Source organism: Dendrobium catenatum, unplaced genomic scaffold (assembly GCF_001605985.2).
Source record: "Dendrobium catenatum unplaced genomic scaffold, ASM160598v2 fragScaff_scaffold_849, whole genome shotgun sequence".
Classification (NCBI taxonomy): domain Eukaryota; kingdom Viridiplantae; phylum Streptophyta; class Magnoliopsida; order Asparagales; family Orchidaceae; genus Dendrobium; species Dendrobium catenatum.
The window spans coordinates 92,140-111,130 of NW_021319311.1; the positions used below are offsets into that span (position 1 = coordinate 92,140).

The 18,991-nt window shown below is 36.1% G+C and overlaps 1 protein-coding gene across 9 annotated transcripts in view; it reads right to left on the reverse strand.

The window, feature by feature from the left end:
• Window positions 1–18,991, reverse strand: part of LOC110098326 (myosin-2 heavy chain) — a 74,723-nt gene that overhangs the window by 54,410 nt on the left and 1,322 nt on the right. For 3 of the 9 annotated variants that reach the window (XM_020825135.2, XM_020825134.2, XM_020825132.2), the window contains exons 2-5: window positions 17,108–17,170; window positions 6,739–6,832; window positions 6,541–6,649; window positions 6,411–6,449 (exon numbers count right to left, since the gene is read on the reverse strand). In XM_020825135.2, the coding sequence (XP_020680794.1) occupies window positions 6,411–6,449; window positions 6,541–6,649; window positions 6,739–6,832; window positions 17,108–17,168 (303 nt within the window). In that variant the 5' untranslated portion in view covers window positions 17,169–17,170. Of the gene's footprint in view, window positions 1–6,410; window positions 6,450–6,540; window positions 6,658–6,738; window positions 6,833–15,552; window positions 15,649–17,107; window positions 17,171–18,991 lie in introns of those variants that run through there. The other 6 variants (XM_028696880.1, XM_028696876.1, XM_028696882.1 and 3 more) reach the window with 6 other exon arrangements.

Here is an 18,991-nt window from a genome sequence, read left to right on the forward strand (position 1 = left end):
GGCCAATGAAAATTAATAAAAAACCTATATATCATATGTATATAATATTTTCACACTTAAGTTAGAAAGAAATCCACATGTTGTTAAATGAGCAACAAACGGGATGCTTAATGTTGTTGTTGCTACTGCTAAATGAGCAATTATTTGAAGGATGAGTCTTGCAATGGGTTTTGTTCATGCACATTTTAACATGAGTTTTATATTTTATGTGTGCTTCCACAGCATCTCACTTTCTCAATATATACTCGACACATCATTCGTTGGTTACTTTCTCGAGTTTATTGTTTGGTTAAGGCAACACAACAAGGAGAATTAATTAGCCTAGTACCTTAAGAGAATCAAGGTCATATCTCGAATATCATTTGTTAATGCAACACCAACAAAGATGTGGAATCTGGGATTATAGCCTTGATTGTACATGGATAATTTCATAGGATTGGAGCCCATTTAGCGTTGGCTGGACCTTGAGCATGATGAGTAGCTTGGGAAGTTTCAAGGAGGTAGTGTGAGCATGAGGGCATGGACCGACCATTCCTTGGCAATAACCTACTATTGATTGATTCTCAATGTTAGCCTTCCCTATATCAGATTTCCAACGAAGGCAAGATCCGACCTTGGGAGAGATTTAGATATTATAATAAACGAGCAAGAGCATGAGAGCTTGATGAGACCTCGAAGAGTCTAAAATTGTTTCCTGTTATTAACATAACATGCATGTAAGACAATTTATGTGATAAGCAATGAGATCATGATGCAAGCAAAAATTAGGAGAAAAACTAATTTTTGCAAGCAAAAAACAAGACTCTTCCTAGGATAACAAAATACATAAAATACTAAAAAAATACATTTTATATCATAAAAAGACGCTTACAACAAAAGACGCTTACAAACTTTTGACATAAAAACCTAAACTTGCATTCCTTGAGACGAAAGATACATGTGGAGTCGTACTTGCGGATAGAAGAAGTAGATTAGGAGTCGAGACAAAACAGAAATAACTCGCAAGTTATCCTAGAGGAGAAGAAAAGCACATAACAAGCTCGCAAGCTTTTCCAAAGAAGGAAGAAAAACCCTCAGGTTTCTAGTTCCAAAAATACCATCATAACATTCTTTTTAATTGTCAATACATCCAATATATATAAGGGAAAGGAGGGCAGTCAAACAGCCACCAAAATCTCTCTTTAAACCTAATCAAGAAAAGGGAAATGAAAGGCTAAAAGACACCACAAACAGCCCCCAAAAATTGCACAAAAAACAGGGCAAAACAGCACCCAAAATCTGCACAGGAAACAGATTGGAGAAACCACGGGACACAGCCAGGAAAGCCACGGGAAGCACAGCCAATTAAGGGGAAGAGAAAGGCCAAAAGACACCACAAACAGCCCCCAAAAACTGCACAGAAAACAGGGCAAAATAGCACTCAAAATCTGCACAGGAAATGGGGCAAAGGGGTCACGGGAAAGCAGTCAGGGAGAAGAAACGAAAAGACAACCAGCCCATAGCATTGACTCACAAAGAAGAAATCAATGAGACACAAGAAGACGCCAAAGAGACACAAGAAGAGGAAGAGACAACCTAAAGGGGGAATGAATCTAATAAATCTTCAATTTATGAGCTTAAGGCACTCTACTAGATATTAATGAGCTGACATCTAATAGAGGATAATAAAGCTCACCAAAAATAAAATCCAACTTGTTTTGAAACCCCCCCCCCCCAACCTTGCCTACATCAATTATCCTCCGGTTGAAAATGCACATCTCCTGATGAAGTGGCTTTAGATTTGATCCGAGGAGACGAAGGAAGTGCATCTAGCTCTTAAATCTTTTCCGCATAATTCTTCAGGATTTCATCTCGCTCTTGCTTGAAATGTTCTTGTAGACGCTTCCTTTTCTTTAAATAATTTTCCGTACTCATATGCAAACACGACTGAAGTTTGTATATCTCATTATGCAGGGGATCTGTCGAACTTCCTTCCGTTGGAACCCATCTATCCATTGGAATTTGGACTTCACGATCTTCTGGCTGATTTTCTTCCACCACTGGTTCAATATTTTTGGTTTTTCCCATTTTTCCAAACACTTAAAAGAAACACGAAAAAAAAAACTAGGAAGACAAACAACCTAATGCTCTGATACCAAATTGATGCAAGCAAAAATTAGGAGAAAACCTAATTTTTGCAAGCAAAAAGCAAGACACTTCTTAGGATAAGACAACACAAAAAATACTAAAAAATACACCTTTTATATCATAAAAAGACACTTACAACAAAAGACGCTTACAACAAAAGATGCTTACAAACTTTTGACATAAAAACCTAAACTTGCATTCCTTGAGAAGAAAGATACAGGTGGAGTCGGACTTGAGGATAGAAGAAGTAGATTAGGAGTCGAGACGAAACAGGAATAACTCGCAAGTTATCCTAGAGGAGAAGAGAAGCACGGAACAAGCTCGCAAGCTTTTCCAAATAAGGAAGAAAAACCCTCAGGTTTTTAGTTCCAAAAATATCATCATAACATTCTTTTTATTTGCCAATACATCCAATATATATAGGGGAAAGGAGGGCAGCCAAACAGCCACCAAAATCTCTCTTTAAACCTAATCAAGAAAAGTGAAATGAAAGGCCAAAAGACACCACAAACAGCCCCAAAAAACTGCATAGAAAACAGGGCAAAACAGCACCCAAAATCTGCACAGGAAACAGATTGGAGAAGCCATGGGACAGCCAGGAAAGCCACGGGAAGCACATCCAATTAAGGGGAAGAGAAAAGCCAAAAGACACCACAAACAGCCCCCAAAAAATTGCATAGAAAACAGGGGAAAACAGCACCCAAAATCTGCACAGGAAACGGGGCAGAGGGGTCACGGGAAAGCAGCAAGGGAGAAGAAACGAAAAGACAACCAGCCCATAGCATTGACTCACAAAGAAGAAATCAAGGAGACACAATAAGAAACCAAAGAGACACAAGAAGAGGAAGAGACAAGCTAAAGGGGGAATGAATCTAATAAATCTTCAATTTATGAGCTTAAGATACTCTACTAGATATTAATGAGCTGACATCAAGTAGAGGATATTAAAGCTCACCAAAAATAAAATCCAACTTATTTTGACCCCCCCTGCCTACATCAGATCTTGGAGCTTATGCTCTAAAAACATTGTCATTCTTTACATATAATTCAATGTAACATCCTTGCATACAATAAAGATTTGCCAAAAAAGATTATAAAAGGAAGATGAATAATAATAAGTGTTGTTAGACTCGATTGCTCGTATACGCATTACTTCTTGTTGTGATCAGTTAGTGATGTTGTGATGCTTGCGCATGTGGAGGTTTCCCCTACGCATAATCAAACAAACCCCAGAGATAAAAAAAATTTTCAGATCATTAGCATGCCATAGTCAGAGGAGGATTTTTCCTTTGGACGTTTGCAAATTATAGGCAGCCTTCCCCTAGGTTGTCTTTGATAACGTATAGGCCTTCTCAATTGACTGAAAATTTTCCCATGTCAAAATGTCTTCGGTGGTTCAGGTTTTCCAGTTTTTCAAAGTATGGGTCATACATCTCGACTTTGTGTAGCGGCACGGTGGGATGTGGAATTCCTTGTCACTTCAAAAAGGTTCAAGACAATGACCAGTCCGTTATTGTTTCTAAGGATCCAATACAGTACCTTTTCTACAGTAAGAGACAAAGTCTCTTGAGTTATTTTCATAGGGTGGTAAATGTCAAAAGGGGCTACCACTTCGCAGCCAAATGCCAAAGAGAAATGTGATTCCCCAATAGTCGTGGTTAGTGTTGTCCTATAAGCCCAAGAAATGGATGGCAGCTCAACTATCCAATTGCCTTGGTATTCACTCACCCTCTTTTTGAGCAAATTAATAATAAGCTAATTTGCAGCCTCTACTTGTCCGTTTTTTTTTTTTTACTTGTCCGTTGATTTGTCCATGGTGGACAGATAAGAATTTGAAATTTACCTTATTATGGGCACAAAAAATAGTGAGCTTTTTGCCAGTGAAATGCAGTATATTGTCGGTGAGGATGGCTTAGAGCAAGCCCAATCGCGTGAAAATTTCTAAACAAAGAAAATTGACCAAAGCTTTGAATGTTGGGTGTTGTACTAAAGCATTAACTTTAACGCACTTGGTGAAGTAGTCCACTATTAGAACAAATCGATATGATCACAATGGCATGGGGAAGGGACCGCAGAAATCCATTCCCCATAGGACAAAAGCCAATGGTGAAGTAATGGCCTGTAGTGGCATGCTAGGTTTCCGAAAGACGATGTCGTCGAGTTGGCAGCTTTGCATCTCTATCTGAATGATTGCACATCTTTTTTATATTAATAACATTAAATTTATCAAAGATACACTCCTCTTTTGTGGCACCTGTCCGAAGCAGAATATCTTAGGCATAATCACCTTCTTAATGGTAAGGCTTTGGAGTTAAAATTAACTTTAAGAAGTTCACTCTTATTTAGATTGAGAGAAACAAAGGTCAAATCCACATTAATACTCCAAATTGCATCTCTTCATTGACTTGGGATGGTTTCTTTCTCTCAACTTCATGGAATATTTGAAATTAAAACTAAAATTATTATTAATTTTTTTATGAAAGAAACATTTAATAAAAGATTTTAGAAAATTTATAATTACTTAATATCTACATTTAATAAATGTTTAATTAAAAATTATCAAAATATCCTTACATTTAATCATTAACTCCAACATTGAATGTTAGGACAAAAAAGACAACATTTTAAAGAGTTGGGGGATTAAATTGGTCCCTAAAAATATTTAAAGACCATTTTAGTCCCTTACAAAGAGTTGAGGGGCCATTTTGATCATTTTTCTTTTGAATTATGGATGTTAACCTTAAAGGCTTAAGGTTTTCGTCTGACCAGATCTAAAATTAAATATAACAGATCTAAAATTAAATATATTGAGCATAATTTTAGTAGCAATAGATCTAGTTGCGAGATTGTGACATTGGTTGATCAAGTCATTAAAAAAAGTGCACGTTTTAGATATCTCAGATCTATATGGAGCATAATTATAGTAGTAATAGATCTAGTTGTCAGATTGTGACATTGGATGATCAAGTCATTAAAAAGAGTGCATGTTTTTAAATACCTCGGGTATTTTATCCAAAGCATTGGTGAAATAGATGGAGATATTATTAGTAGAATTCAAGCTGGATGGTTGAAGTGGAAGAATGCATCGTGCCTTTTGTGTTATAGAAAAGCATCCCTCAAACTTAATGGAAATTTTTATAAGATGGTTGTGAGACCTACAATACTTTATGGTGCAAAACATTGGCCATTAAAAAAGAAGTATAAAATTAAGTTAAGTGTTGCAAAGAAGAGGATGGTCATGTGAATGAGTGACTTTACACTTAGATAGAATATGAAACGAGTATATAAGTGAGAAGTTTGAAGTAGTTCCAATAGTAGATGAGATTAGAGAGTCACCTTAGATGATTTTGGTCACATAAAACATTGACCTTCCGATGACCATGTTAAGAGAGTAGATGTATTAGATTCGGCCTATGTTAAGAAAGGTAAAGGAAGACCTATAAATACTTGATTAGAAAGTATTAAAAGTGATATTTTTATTAGATTTAAATGAGAATTGAGAAGTTGACTCTTACTAGGACACAATCGAGAAAAAGGATTTAAGTCACCGATCCACATAATGGGAGGAAGGCTTGTTGCTTTTATTGTTGGCTATCAAGTAATAGGAAGCAGAAAAAACTAATGCCGACCTATCATCATCAAATATAAATATGAACCAAGCTGGTGGCTGAAGTACTGCATAACAATAACAAGTGTATGAGGTAGTATTGCTCAATTGAAGGAAACTCTAATGCTAAAACAAGAATGAAAACAAGAGAAGTGGTACAAAATAAACAAAGAATTTTAGGTTAACTAGGGTGAAAAATTAGCATGCAAAATTGCATACGACACCAACAAAAGACAAGTAAACTCTACAAAGATGCACATATATGGCACATGCCCATTTGTAATGGATTCCAAAACTACAATCATTACTCTTGTTACTAATTAGCCGTGTAAGCGCTCCACCTAATTCATTTTAGATAAAGAACACTGAGTGTGAAAAATGTAAAATGGAAATCAGAACAAATGCATTCAACACAGAAATGCCATTTTACAAATAGCACTAGATAAGACATGCTGATTTGCTTAAAACATTAGTTGAATTCAGCGCACCAAAAATGTGGATGCCATCCAGCCCAGTAAAATGAAAATTAAAAAAAAAAAATTAACTACCAAACAGGCTACTCACTTCCAGCTTGTTCTTTGGTCAAAAGAACGGCCATTTTACATTTTTCCAGCACTAGATATTTGTTAAGCTAAGAGTAACGGTCATCCAAAACAACAAAAGTTATGTGTGGTACCTTCAAAACCTCTGCATTATGCAATTCGGCCAGCTGTGCCTGATAATAATGGCACAATGTATCAAATGACATATTTCAAATGTAGGATTGACATACAACATATGTAGAGTATCTTCTGAATCTTACTAACTTTTATCCGGTATGCTTCAGAAAGCTCCTCTTGAATGTTTTGCTTTTCTCTTAAGCATCCAGCTAGCTTCTTTTTTAAGTTCTCAATCTCCTGCTCCAAACCAGAAGTCCTGATAGGCTTTCATCATGGTAAATAGATAGTTTTTTTTGCAAAAATAATAATAATATTAACTGAATTAAAGATAAGGAAAGCCCAAACCTTTGAAAATGCATTCTAGTAGCAATTGCAATATAGCTAGGGCCAGCTTGTTGCATGCATAACTGCTCTATATCTTTTCTGAGTTCATCACGTTCTACAAAGAAGTTCTAAAAATGAGCACTGGTGGTGCTGATCATAAAGCTCAATATGGGGTACAGCGGCATGAATGGCATTTTATGCTGTTAACAACTAGCTTCACAACAATGATAGGCGCCCAAAAGATTTGAAAAGTTTCACAAACGTCCTTTAATTTAAAAAGGAAAGATTACCCTTTACAAAATATTTCACATACGCATGTTGGTTAAGAAATTGTACTCACCACTGTTGAATTTTCCTATGCTACATCCCCAATTCCTCTATCTTGCAAAATGGGGATCCATCATTAAAATCCATTGATGTTGGTTATATGAATCTAATGTGTAGTTGATAACCCAAAACATTAAACTTTTTTCTTCCAGACAGACTATAGCGATATTAGACAATAAAAGAGGTAGGAGAGGAGCATATGAAACTACTATTCCAACCATTTGTAAGGAAATTTTGACTTTGCATGCCTTACAATAACTGCAATTGGCCACATATCCCCATTTTTTACTATTTTAGAACAATACCAGAAAGTTCATTTCAAACTAAAAGGTTACCAGACTTCATTTATAGTTAAAACAAGATTCAACCATAGTTCGAGTATGGCTCGGAGCAAGGTTCAAACATACTTTGAGTATGGTTCAAGCTAAGTTCGAACTTGGTTTGAACTCTTTTGCGTAATCATTATTATCTATATGAAATTAATTCATTTGAGATGCTTTGTTATGTATGCGATGGTGATAGGAAACACTTGCAAATCTTAAGTATTTCCTATCAATCTTCGGAAAACAGCGAGAATTCTCCACAAAAATCACAAAAACAGTGGATAATTTGTATTATTTGATGAAAGGGAAACGGAAAATAGCAAGATGCAATTGATCCTCTATTCGAGGGAAGAATCGATCTCTCTCAAATCTCTAGACGCCGCTAGAGCCCAAAGAAAAACCTAAATCTAGGATATCTCAAATTTCAGCCAAATTCAAGATGTCGTAACCCTAGGAAAACAAAGTATTTAATGCATACAAATCAAAAGGAAATCCCTAAACAATCCCTACATTCAAATTTCCCTCCTAACTCCCTCAAAAATCCTTCCTAAAATAGTTTATTCACTTCAGCGGCTCCGTTGGTGTGCAGAAAGGCGGAGCTTTTCCGTTGTTTCGCCCGTAAGCAAGTCCCGCATGGACCGGTCCAGTGGACCGTTCTAACAATACTCCCCTCCCAAAGATCTACCTGGTCCTCAAGGTGGAAAGTGGAAATATGCTCATGTTCCCGTGGAGGTGGCCATCCTTGAGGTGGCTAAAAAACCTTACCGAATTGCTGAATCAAGGGCTGCACTGAAAGAGAAACATCCCCTCCCTCCTCCAATCTGATCGCATCCAGCCTGTGTAGTCCCATCAGATAATCTTCCCCCGCCTCTTGTATGCTCCTAACCATGGTCTTAAGTGATACCATGGCTTTGGATAGCCATGCATCTCCCCTTATACCTTTCTCCCATCCACCATTAATTCCATCATGAGTGCACCCTAATTGTTATTGGTTTCCCCCAAGGTTTGCAACCACTTCATCCCCGGGATGACATCAATACTTCCTAACTCTTGTGGGAGAAAATCCTCCCTTACTTGAATCCCCTGGATGGTTAACACCACTCCTCTACAGATCCCCTGGCCTTTCTCCACCTTCCTTGTTCCCATCATCACCCCATAATAATCGGTGTCCACCAATTTCACTCCCAGTTGATTGACGACCTAAGTGGAAATGAAATTATGGGTAACTCCACTGTCAATCAATACTACCACATCCATGCCTGATATTTCCCCCTTCACCTTCATCGTATGATTCGAAGTGAATCCTACTACTGAATTCAAGTAGACCTCCGACATATCCAGATGCAACTTGTCATCCATCTGTCTCTCACCTCCCTCAGTTTTCTCGTCATCACAAACGGCGAGAACCTGAAGAGTTCTATCCCTATAAATGTGCCCAAGAGTATACTTCTCATCACACCGGAAACATAACTCTTTGCCCTCTTGATGCTACCAAGAATTTATGTACTTTTTTATTTTATTTGAACAATAGTATATTTTGTTTTCTATTTTATTTTCTTTTCTTTTTTAGCTATCCAATGATGGGAAAGCATCCAATGATCATGGTAGGTAGTGCATATGGCTTGGTAGACCTTTGGTTTGCTGGCTCGATTGGTCCCTGGCTGCTGGTGGTTCTCGGGTTGGCTGTTTTGGAGCATTCGGTTTTGAGCTTGTTCTCTAAGTTGCTTGAGCTGAAGTTTAGTAGCTCTTTAATTCTCAAAAGGTACCTCATTATGAAGTTTACTTTTGGAGTGGCCTTGTCCCTTCCCCTTTTCTTCTTGTCTCTTGGGATTCCGTGGCTTGTATTTAATGGGGGCTGAATTCTATGCTTTGAATTCATTATGGGGTGCTGATTTTTGTGCTTTAATACCTTTGGATCGTCAATGGCTGTGCTCCTTGTTTCCGTGACCGCCCTCGTTTCCGTGGCTGTGGCTCTCGGTCTGTGTGGTTTCCTCGTTCTCCCGTGCGCTGTCTCCTTGGTTCCTGGTTTGGGAGGTTTATCCGTGAGCTTTGAGGGAAGTTTTCTATGCCTATTATGCTTTGGTTCTAATGGAAAATTAAAGACATGTGACTCTTGGTATTCCTCTCTCTTGCCTATAAATATGAGAAAATGTTTGTGAAGGAGTTAGTTGATATTTGTGAGCATTTTGCTATTTAACCTGCGGGTTTATTTCGGAAATCCTCGGGCTCTTTCCAACCTTTTTTTCTCATCCCTCCGGAAATCCTGCGGGCTCTTTCCACCCTTTCTTCTCGGGCTTCTAATCTCTTCGTCTCTCCGCAAGTGTCACTCCATCGGTATCCTTCTTCTCAACAGTGAAGCAACTTTAGGGTGTCGTATCTTGGTTGATTTGGAAGCATTTGGGACAGTCTTGCAGTGGTGGACTATCGGTTTGCTAGTTCATATGCACTTTACTTATTTAACCTACAAATTCGATGCATGTGAGGAACCCGCTCTGACGGTTGTCTGAGGATAGCGTTTTTTTTATTTCTTTAAAATCTCCTAGCATCTTTTGTTGTGTTTGTCTAGTTTTGGGTCGTTAGCGTTTATTTAATAAAATTTGTTTTAAGTTCTACTCATTGTGTCAGATTTCTTCTTGTGTGTCTATTGTGTTCAAGAAATATATGGTCCCCTATCTTTCTTGTCTACATCACCTCTTCTCCTGTATCTCATTCTCTGTCAGACTCTTAAAATTTTTCTCACTCCCTCCTACTGGCTTCTCTCCGGTGGTCTCATAAAATCCTCCTAGTGCCAGACCCTTGGGTGTTAAATGAGTAGTCATCATCCTGTAAGTGCCTCCTGAGCTGCCACTCCTGACTCGCCTCTCTAAATTCTTTTGGTTTTCCACCAATTGGGCCAATTTCATGGCCTCTCCTAAGTCCCAAGGCATCAGAACCTTCACTGCCACTCGGATCTCTGCCTTCAGCCCCTTCATGAAGTTTTTATCCAAAATAGTATCTGATAATCACTCCACCCTACTGGCCAAGTGCTCAAACCGGTCCTGGTAGTCTGCTACTGACCCCTCCTGTGCTAAAGCAAAGAACTGCTCATAGAAATCTCCTCCCCGGTCAGTTTGAAAATGTTATATTATACAGTCCTTGAATTCCCTCCAGTTCCTGATAGGTCTCATATGGTCTCTCCACTGGTATCATGACAGTGTCTTCCCCTCCAAACATAGGTCTGCTGCTGTCAGCTTATCCTCCTTTGTTAGCCCATTAACGTCAGGGTACATCTCCACCTTATAGATCTACCCACGCATCCTCCCTCTCGAAGATAGGCATCTTCAACTTCCTCACCTTCTGATATCCCTCGTTTCCCCTCATTCCTCCATAGTTTCCTCTTTCCCAAGTGTTCGACCCCCCCCCCCCCAAGTCTCCCAATCTTCCCTTCCCCTTTCATACCCATAACCTCCTTCGAATTCCCCTCCTCTCCCTTCAAAATCAGCCCTTCGGCGGCCATAATTTCCTTCCCTATGTTCTCCATCAACGCCCCGTTGCTCCTGCCCTTCATGCCCATGCCTTTCCCCAAACCTATCCCCTCTATCCTCCCTCTGGAAAGGCTCCATATGGGGTCTCTCATTTCTCCCTCTACAATCTCTACCACCTCTTCATCCTTACGGATTTTTGAATTTGTATTATGTCCTTCTGGCCCTCTCGCCATGGAAACCGCCGATTGATTGTGAAATTCTAACATCTTCTTCATCATCTCCCGTAAGTCCGCAACTTGCCCTTCCATGGAAGAAATTCTGTCCTCCATCGTGGTTTTGATTTGGTTCATCTCTCCTCCAAAGCGTCCACTTTTTTTGGTCGTCATCGTTCTCCGAATTTTTTTAGACAAAAAAATATGGATCTTTCCTTCAAAAAGACAGCACTTTCCTTCTTTAGCAGTCCCAGAACAGCCACTGGAATTTGAAAAAACAGCCCACCAATGATCACAAGAATTGCTTTGATACCAATTTGATAGGAAACACTTATAGATCTCAAGTATTTCCTATCAATCTTCAAAAAACAGCAAGAATTCTCCATAAAAATCAGCACAAAATCACAAAAACAGTGGATAATTTGTATTATTTGATAAAAGGGAAACGGAAAATAGCAAGATACAATTGATCCTCTATTCGAGAGGAGGATCGATCTCTCTCAAATCTCTAGACGACGCTAGAGCCCAAAGAAAAACCTAAATCTAGGAGATCTCAAATTTCAGCCAAATTCAAGATGGCGTAACCCTAGGAAAACAAAGTATTTAATGCATACAAATCAAAAGGAAATCCCTAAACAATCCCTACATTCAAATTTCCCTCCTAAATCCCTCAAAAATCCTTCCAAAAATGGTCTGTTCGCTTCAGCGGCTCTGTCGGCATGCAGAAAGGCAGAGCTTTTCTCTTGTTTCGCCCGTAAGCCAGTCCCACTAACAGATGGCCACTCTAATCATATCTGAAGAGATCTATTATACTGTTCTATTTTTTTATCTATTATACTGTTCGGATCAAATACAAAGCAAAGCAAAGGGTGTAATGGATAAAATTGTTAAATAATTTTAGGCATGTCATCTTATTGGAAGAGCTGAGAAAACCTCATTTAGACATCTTTTCAAAGCCCCTGAGCAGCGATTCTCTAGAGCCCTAATTCATTAAGTGCTACTAAAAATATTGATGATGAAGAGAATGGGAGGTAATCTATTGCGTTCAATAATAGAGATAAGAACACAAGATTTCAAGTTGTTGAATTTGATTAGATCACTAGGGGTCGGGTTTGGAGAAATTTCATCTGAAGAGAAATTCACAAGAAGAGCAGAAGTACTATTTTAATTGATAATTACTTAGAAGGAGACGAGAACTTTACAAATGAAGAACTATAAAAGCCATTCCTGTTGTGCAATAATAGGGATGAAGTGTGCCAATTAAGTCTATATAATCTTGTAGATGGTATTCTACTTAACCATAATAAGTATAGTATTATTTTTACTGAGATGTTTGTTTTGGTTGTAGGTGAAGAAAATTTTTTTTGGATATTCATGATGTAGGATGTCATAGGTGAGAACTCTGAAAAGGCTAAATAAGGATATGATGCACTAGGCCACTACCCTAAACAAAAATATCCCAACCCAGTGCCTAATCAAATGGATATGCCGCAGTATTTCAATATGGGCTCATGAAGCTATCCCAAAGCTAAGGAGAAAATGTACAGAGTATCATGGAGAGAGCACCAAGGATATTGAGCTAGAAGACGAACAAAATACTTATTGAGAAAGTCTTTTGCCATTGTTAGAACAACAAAAACAAACCTTTATCCCACTACATGATCTTTTGCCATTGTTCATGAACAAAAATAACAGGGATAAGTAAAGTATTAGATTTTAAGTGCTATTAATTAATATTGTATATTACCTTTAAAGTCTGATTTAAATTAATTTTTTGTAGTTAATTACAAACTCCAGACAAGTGCATAGAAATGATGAAGAGGACTTCTATAAATCTCAGCCTCTTCTGATTCAGTTTGTGAAGAAGAAGGTGACCATCACACATTTTGTAGGCAAGCGTGATGATCACAATGAGGAAAAAAGTAGAAGAGAACTGAAGATCAATCACTTGTTAGTTAGTTTATGCTCTCATTCAAGTAGTTGAAGCGAGTTTTTGCCGTTGCTAGGGAGTTGAAGAACAAATAACTTCGATTAGAGAGTAATCAGCCAAAGTAGTACTGAAATTAAATGCTCTAAGCAATTTTGTCTAGAGTTATATATAGATGGAGGTGAATAGAAATAAAGAGGATAGAGAGCAATCCTTTACTACTGAAGCACCCATTTATAGTAAGGTAGAGGATGAGGTGGAGGAGGAGGATAGCATGGTGGTCCTTTCCATTGATTATGTCATATTGTCATTCCTTCAAAGATAGAAGGTGATGTGCACAAGACAAGAGATGTCAGCCCATCTCTTTCTATTGTATGTACAGATAATATGGTGAAAGATACAATAGAAGTTAGCTTTATTATAACTAGAGATGAAGTAAAGCTAATAGATTATATGAAAAGATGAATGAAGAATAAGAAGTTTTTCATTGAGGATTTCACATATCAATCAAGAAAGGGGTACAAGCCAATAAATTCATGCACCATTAATTAATCTCCTATGACCGGTTGTTGAAAAGTCATTATCTTTCTTCAAAGCTTGATTAGCAAGATAAAAGACAACTCTAGAGAGAGAGAGGATAAAGCAATAGAATTGCAGCGTTGTTTCAACAGTAAAGTACACGCACAACATAGCTAGATAATAAGGTAAAAATTATATTACTATGTTAATGGCATAAATTTCTCACCAAATTGCATAGATTTCTCACCAAATGTTTACAAGAATTAATCCTTTATATCCAAAGACTTGTAGATCAAACATTATTTTTTATTAGCTATTCAATCAATATTGTAGAGCAACAATCTATGCATGCAGGTTGAAGAGGAAGGATTCTTTTAAGTGACCTGAAGCTGTGCTTATGTATCTTATAATAATATGAACAAAGTTTCCAAAGTCTTGGGTTGATGCAGATCGCACATATTCTTTAATGAACAAGAACAAAGTTTATCTGATAATATGTGAGATCTCATTGCATATAAAGAGCATGAAATTATATGATTTTGACTCCACTTACATTCCAATGCAGACTATAGAAAATGATAAATTGTCTTTGCAACTACTTCCATAGATTGCTTGAGTTCTCAACATTATTTGAACACAAAGAAAACTTTGCCTCATCCAAATCTCCTTGGAAGTAAAGGATAGCCTATTCCAATGAGGTCTCCGGGTTTACAGTGAGGTAAACCATTTGAAATCTCAACAAAATTTCATGTAGCACTTACACATATAATCTAATAAGTACTTTATATCTTTTTTTGAAACAAAGATTATGGAATGTACGTGACACAACACAGCATCTACTTCAAAGAAAGATCATCTGAAAATTCCACATAATCGTATACCATTCTACAGAGACCAACTGTGCGTAAATTTCTTTTATAACAATATAACTCCATAGTTACATAGGTAGATATCAAGAAAATATTAAATTGTGCAATTAAGCTAATTGCAAATGATATTAAATTAAGTCTATTTATCTATTCATTTAGTTAGATAAATGATGTATATTTATATTTTTATCCATTCATTCATTATAATAAATGGCTTAAATTCAATTTTTTTTGTGCTATAGGTAAGCTATTACTATTGTGACAACACCTGATATGTTAAAGCTATAGCTTATTGTGTTAATAGCATAGTGATTACCTATAATATCAAGTTATATTAGATAGGGTTTTTGCTATTGCGATTGCACTTTATTGTATCAATGTTATAATTTGTTTGTGTTATTGTTGTTGTGATTACACACTAATGTATTAAAGTTAAATAGTCTGTTGTATTGCAGTTATTGTGATCGCAATTGACTATATCAACCTTATTGCTATGAATGCACTCTTTTGCATCAACTTTATATTGTGTTATAGCTTGTTCAAACCATATACAACATTGCTCCATCCATGCTCGTATCATCTTTCAAACATGTTTGTGCATTGTTCAAATAGATTAGAATTTTACTCAAACTTTACTTTGACCTTTTTTTCAAACCTTGTTCGAATCTTCCTTCAAGAAATTGTTGGAATCATGTTCGTATTATATCGGAACCTTGTTCAAATATGTTAGAATCTTAGACTAATTCAAAATTAGTTGAAGCTTTTCAAACCTTGTTTGAATCATGTCAACAACTTGCTTAAACCTTATTGGAACCACTTTCATTCTTCGTGGACTTCAATAGATAATCCACAAATATAAGAGGTATAATTTTTTCCAAAAGGAACTTCCAAAAAAAATTCTATAAGAGTGTAGATATTTGGCCAACTATAACAATTATGAGGCACATAAATTAAATTTCCTGTTTTTAAGAGAGTAAAGAATAAATGAAATAAAAAAGGCCCAATACCAATATGAAACAAGTTATGACACAACAAAACCTGCAAGACATTTTGAAAAAAGTAATCTTGTGATTTTATCTACTTAAATGACCAATAGATATCTTCTTTCACATTGCACGAATTTAATGGTGAATTTCTGAAATTAAGAAACCCTACAAGTACATAGATCAAACTTGATGCTTAGTTGATATTTACCCAAGTATAAGGTTATTATAGTTCAGCCAGTTCAACCCCGGTGATAACCCTATCAAACGGCCAGTAAGATGCAGCATTATTAAATCCACATTTTTACTGGAATATAAAATTGGAAAAAAGTTAAAAACACGAAACAGATTAGAGAAAAACAATGTATTTCCATGAATAATTCAACTAATGTAAAAACAAGAAAGTTTATTATAAAAGAAGAAATAGATGGGTACTAAAACTAAGTTATATTAATAAAAGATAAATAAAAAAACGCAATAAAAATGAAAAAAAACATGAATATAGGCATAAAGATAAACCCAATATACATGCAAAGAAGTTGTGGCACAGGAAAGCTAGAAGACTGTCCTTTGAAGAGATTCGTTTATTCACTATCAAGTTCAAAAGGTTAGCAATACCAATTCAGTAGCAATCAACTCCAATGTTCATCTCAGTATTACAAGCATGACAATTTTTTTGTCTTTTGTTTAAATGATGCGGGGAATTAATGTGGAAGGCTTTGTAGATTAAAAAAAGATGGTCAAAGGAGAAATAATATGCATAGAAAGATACTGAATAGTAAGGGAAAAGGAAAATAGAAGAGCAGAAGGATTAAGATATAGATATTTAAAAGTGTAAACTTGATGAAAGGTGATTCCACTAATTCTTTTTCAAGCTTCACTCGTAAACTTAAAAGGAATTCGCATCATTGGAAAATACACTTTACCCAACATTAATCATAACACAAAAAAACTTTATCTGAAGAAACCCTAATTACAGAGCACGTTGAATAACTAACAAGGAAACTTAATAGCAAATATTTAACATAATAATCACAAACATGAAAATGATCGGAAAGTCCAAAAACATTAAACTTTGGAGCACTGATTCTTTTTCAAGCTTCACTCTTAAACTTAAAGGACCTCACAAACATAAAATTATATTTTACCCACCATTAATCATAACATAACACATTAAACTTTATCTTAAGAAACCCTAATTATATAGCAGGCTGAATAACTCATTAGCAAATATTTAAGATAACAATGATAGACATAAAAATGATCAGAAATTCCAAATGACATTAAATTTTTAAAATAACCATACAAAACAAGAAATAATTCATAAATTGGCAAATTTTAGTTTCAACCAAATATGGCATAACGTAAGTAAAATCAATTTTCAATTCAATTTTTAACGCTTTAATTCCTTCCCCAGGGAATTTTTTTCCTCAAATGTTTCTGGATGTTTAATATTGTCCGACCTACCAAATTGATTCCATCCTATCTTCACGTGCTCTAATAGGCAACCAGACATACTGCAGTGAAAATTTCATGCCCAGAGAAATTTGTTCCGCAAACAACCATAAATTCCAATTTTAGATCATATAAGTCATCATCATCATCTTTAGCCTTATCCTAATTTTATGGGACAGCAACTTATATTAACCGAGCAATAAATCAACACTATTTCGCTTTTATAAAATCAAAAAAAAGAACTATGCCTCAAAAGAAAGAAGTCTTAACAAGTTCGACAAGAGCTATCTAAAGGTCATTAGAAAGTGTACCATGCTCAAGATGCTCGATACGGTTCTGCAATAATTCCTTTGTAAGCCCCTCGTCATCCATTTCTGACAGAATCATAAACAGATTAAGGAATTTATACTTTTTCAGCTAAACAACTTGCATACTCTAACATGCAAATTAAGATCATAATGAATTGCAATATATATAAGGATTGTCACTTCTGCTAAAGGAGCGCCATTTTAATAACCTAAATATACACTAAATCTACTAGAAAACAGTCTGTTTACAGAAACTTCTTGAGGGGAGAGATACAATAACACCTCTAAATTCAAGATCAAAATACTGAAAACTATGGTCTAAAAATTACTAAATTGGAACGTGAAGAAAGGTAATAGTCCTAAGAGACAACTTAGGGCCTGTTTGGATGCAGGATTTAGGCAAAAATTTAGGCAAAATTTGTGCTAAATCCTGCCAACCGCCAAAAAATATAACGTTAAATCTCACGGTAAGTCTAATCTCTACTTCACAGCGTTTTCGCCATTTTTTCCCTAAATCCCGAATTTCATAAATCTGATCTTTTTGCAGATTTCGTAAATCGGACCAAAGAAGCGCGCAAAAGGGAAGAAAATCATTCCTTCGTGAGCTCCCAACACGACTTCTTATTCGACAGGAACAACGTCAGAGGAGGAAGAGGAGGCCGAGAAGCATCAACTCTTTCAGAACTCTACTTCATACGAAACAGAATAGCAACAAATAAATGCATAAGAGGAAAAGTAAATCCTCGACAGACGGTGGCAAGCGACTCGTTTGAAGCCGAAGAGGGAAGCTAAGGGTGTGTTTGGGACGGCTTTTTCTCTGTTATGCGTTAGGAGATGTAACCGAGAGGTGGCTTGGGGTTATGTGATCGTGCTTCATTCTTAAAATTTTCACGTCCCGCGGTTGCTTTTCCTGTTAAAAGGAAGCCTCCCGCGTTCGCTTGCTTCCTGTTGTTCGAAGCTAAGAGAAATATGTGAATGCCCTTACAATTATCTGCAAATTACCCGATTGTCTTCTTCATCCTCGCGAAGTTCCGCTATATAAGACATTTCTCTGCTTCATCTCGCGAAGTTCTGCTCTTGTATGTTTTTTATTGATTACTAACACAAGTTGACTATATTCAACATACTTACAAACATATATTACTCTAACAAATTTATATTGTTTGTTCACATAATTTGAAAAATAATCAATATTATTATTCGGAAATATACACCTCTTATATATCTCTTAATTTCTTTCTTAAATATTAAATACATAGCCGACACACAAACATTTATAAATTTTAAAATTTCCTAATTCCTACTGCTCAAACTATTTCTTCTTTACTATAAGCATTAATGTTCTTCTTTTTGTTAGCAAACTAAATATAAATACTAATTTAATATGCAATATTTAGGACTTACGATGGGTAAACCTAAGGATGGGGGACCATCTGCAACATGGGAACGCAATGTGAAAATTATTTTTTGTGATTTATGTTTGAAGGAAATTGAAATAGGGAATCGTCGAACCACGAATTTCAATAAAGAGGGTTGGACGAATTTAATAAAATATTTTCAGGAGAAAAAAGGTTTGAGAGTATGACAAAACACAATTAAAAAATAAATGGGATCAACTAAAAAAGGATTGGAAATTATTGAAGGAGTTGAAGCGAGGTTCAACTAGATTGGGTTGGGATCCTATAAGGAAAACTATTGATGCACCAGATGAATGGTGGAAAGATAAATTGCAGGTAACATTTGAATTATTACATATTTATATATGTCTATTCATTTTAAACTTAAATTTTACAACTTCTAATATATACAATTAACTATGCCTTATAGGTCCTTTCAAATGTCAAACAAGTTCAGATATTGTGGTATAGATCCTGAACTGGAGGATAA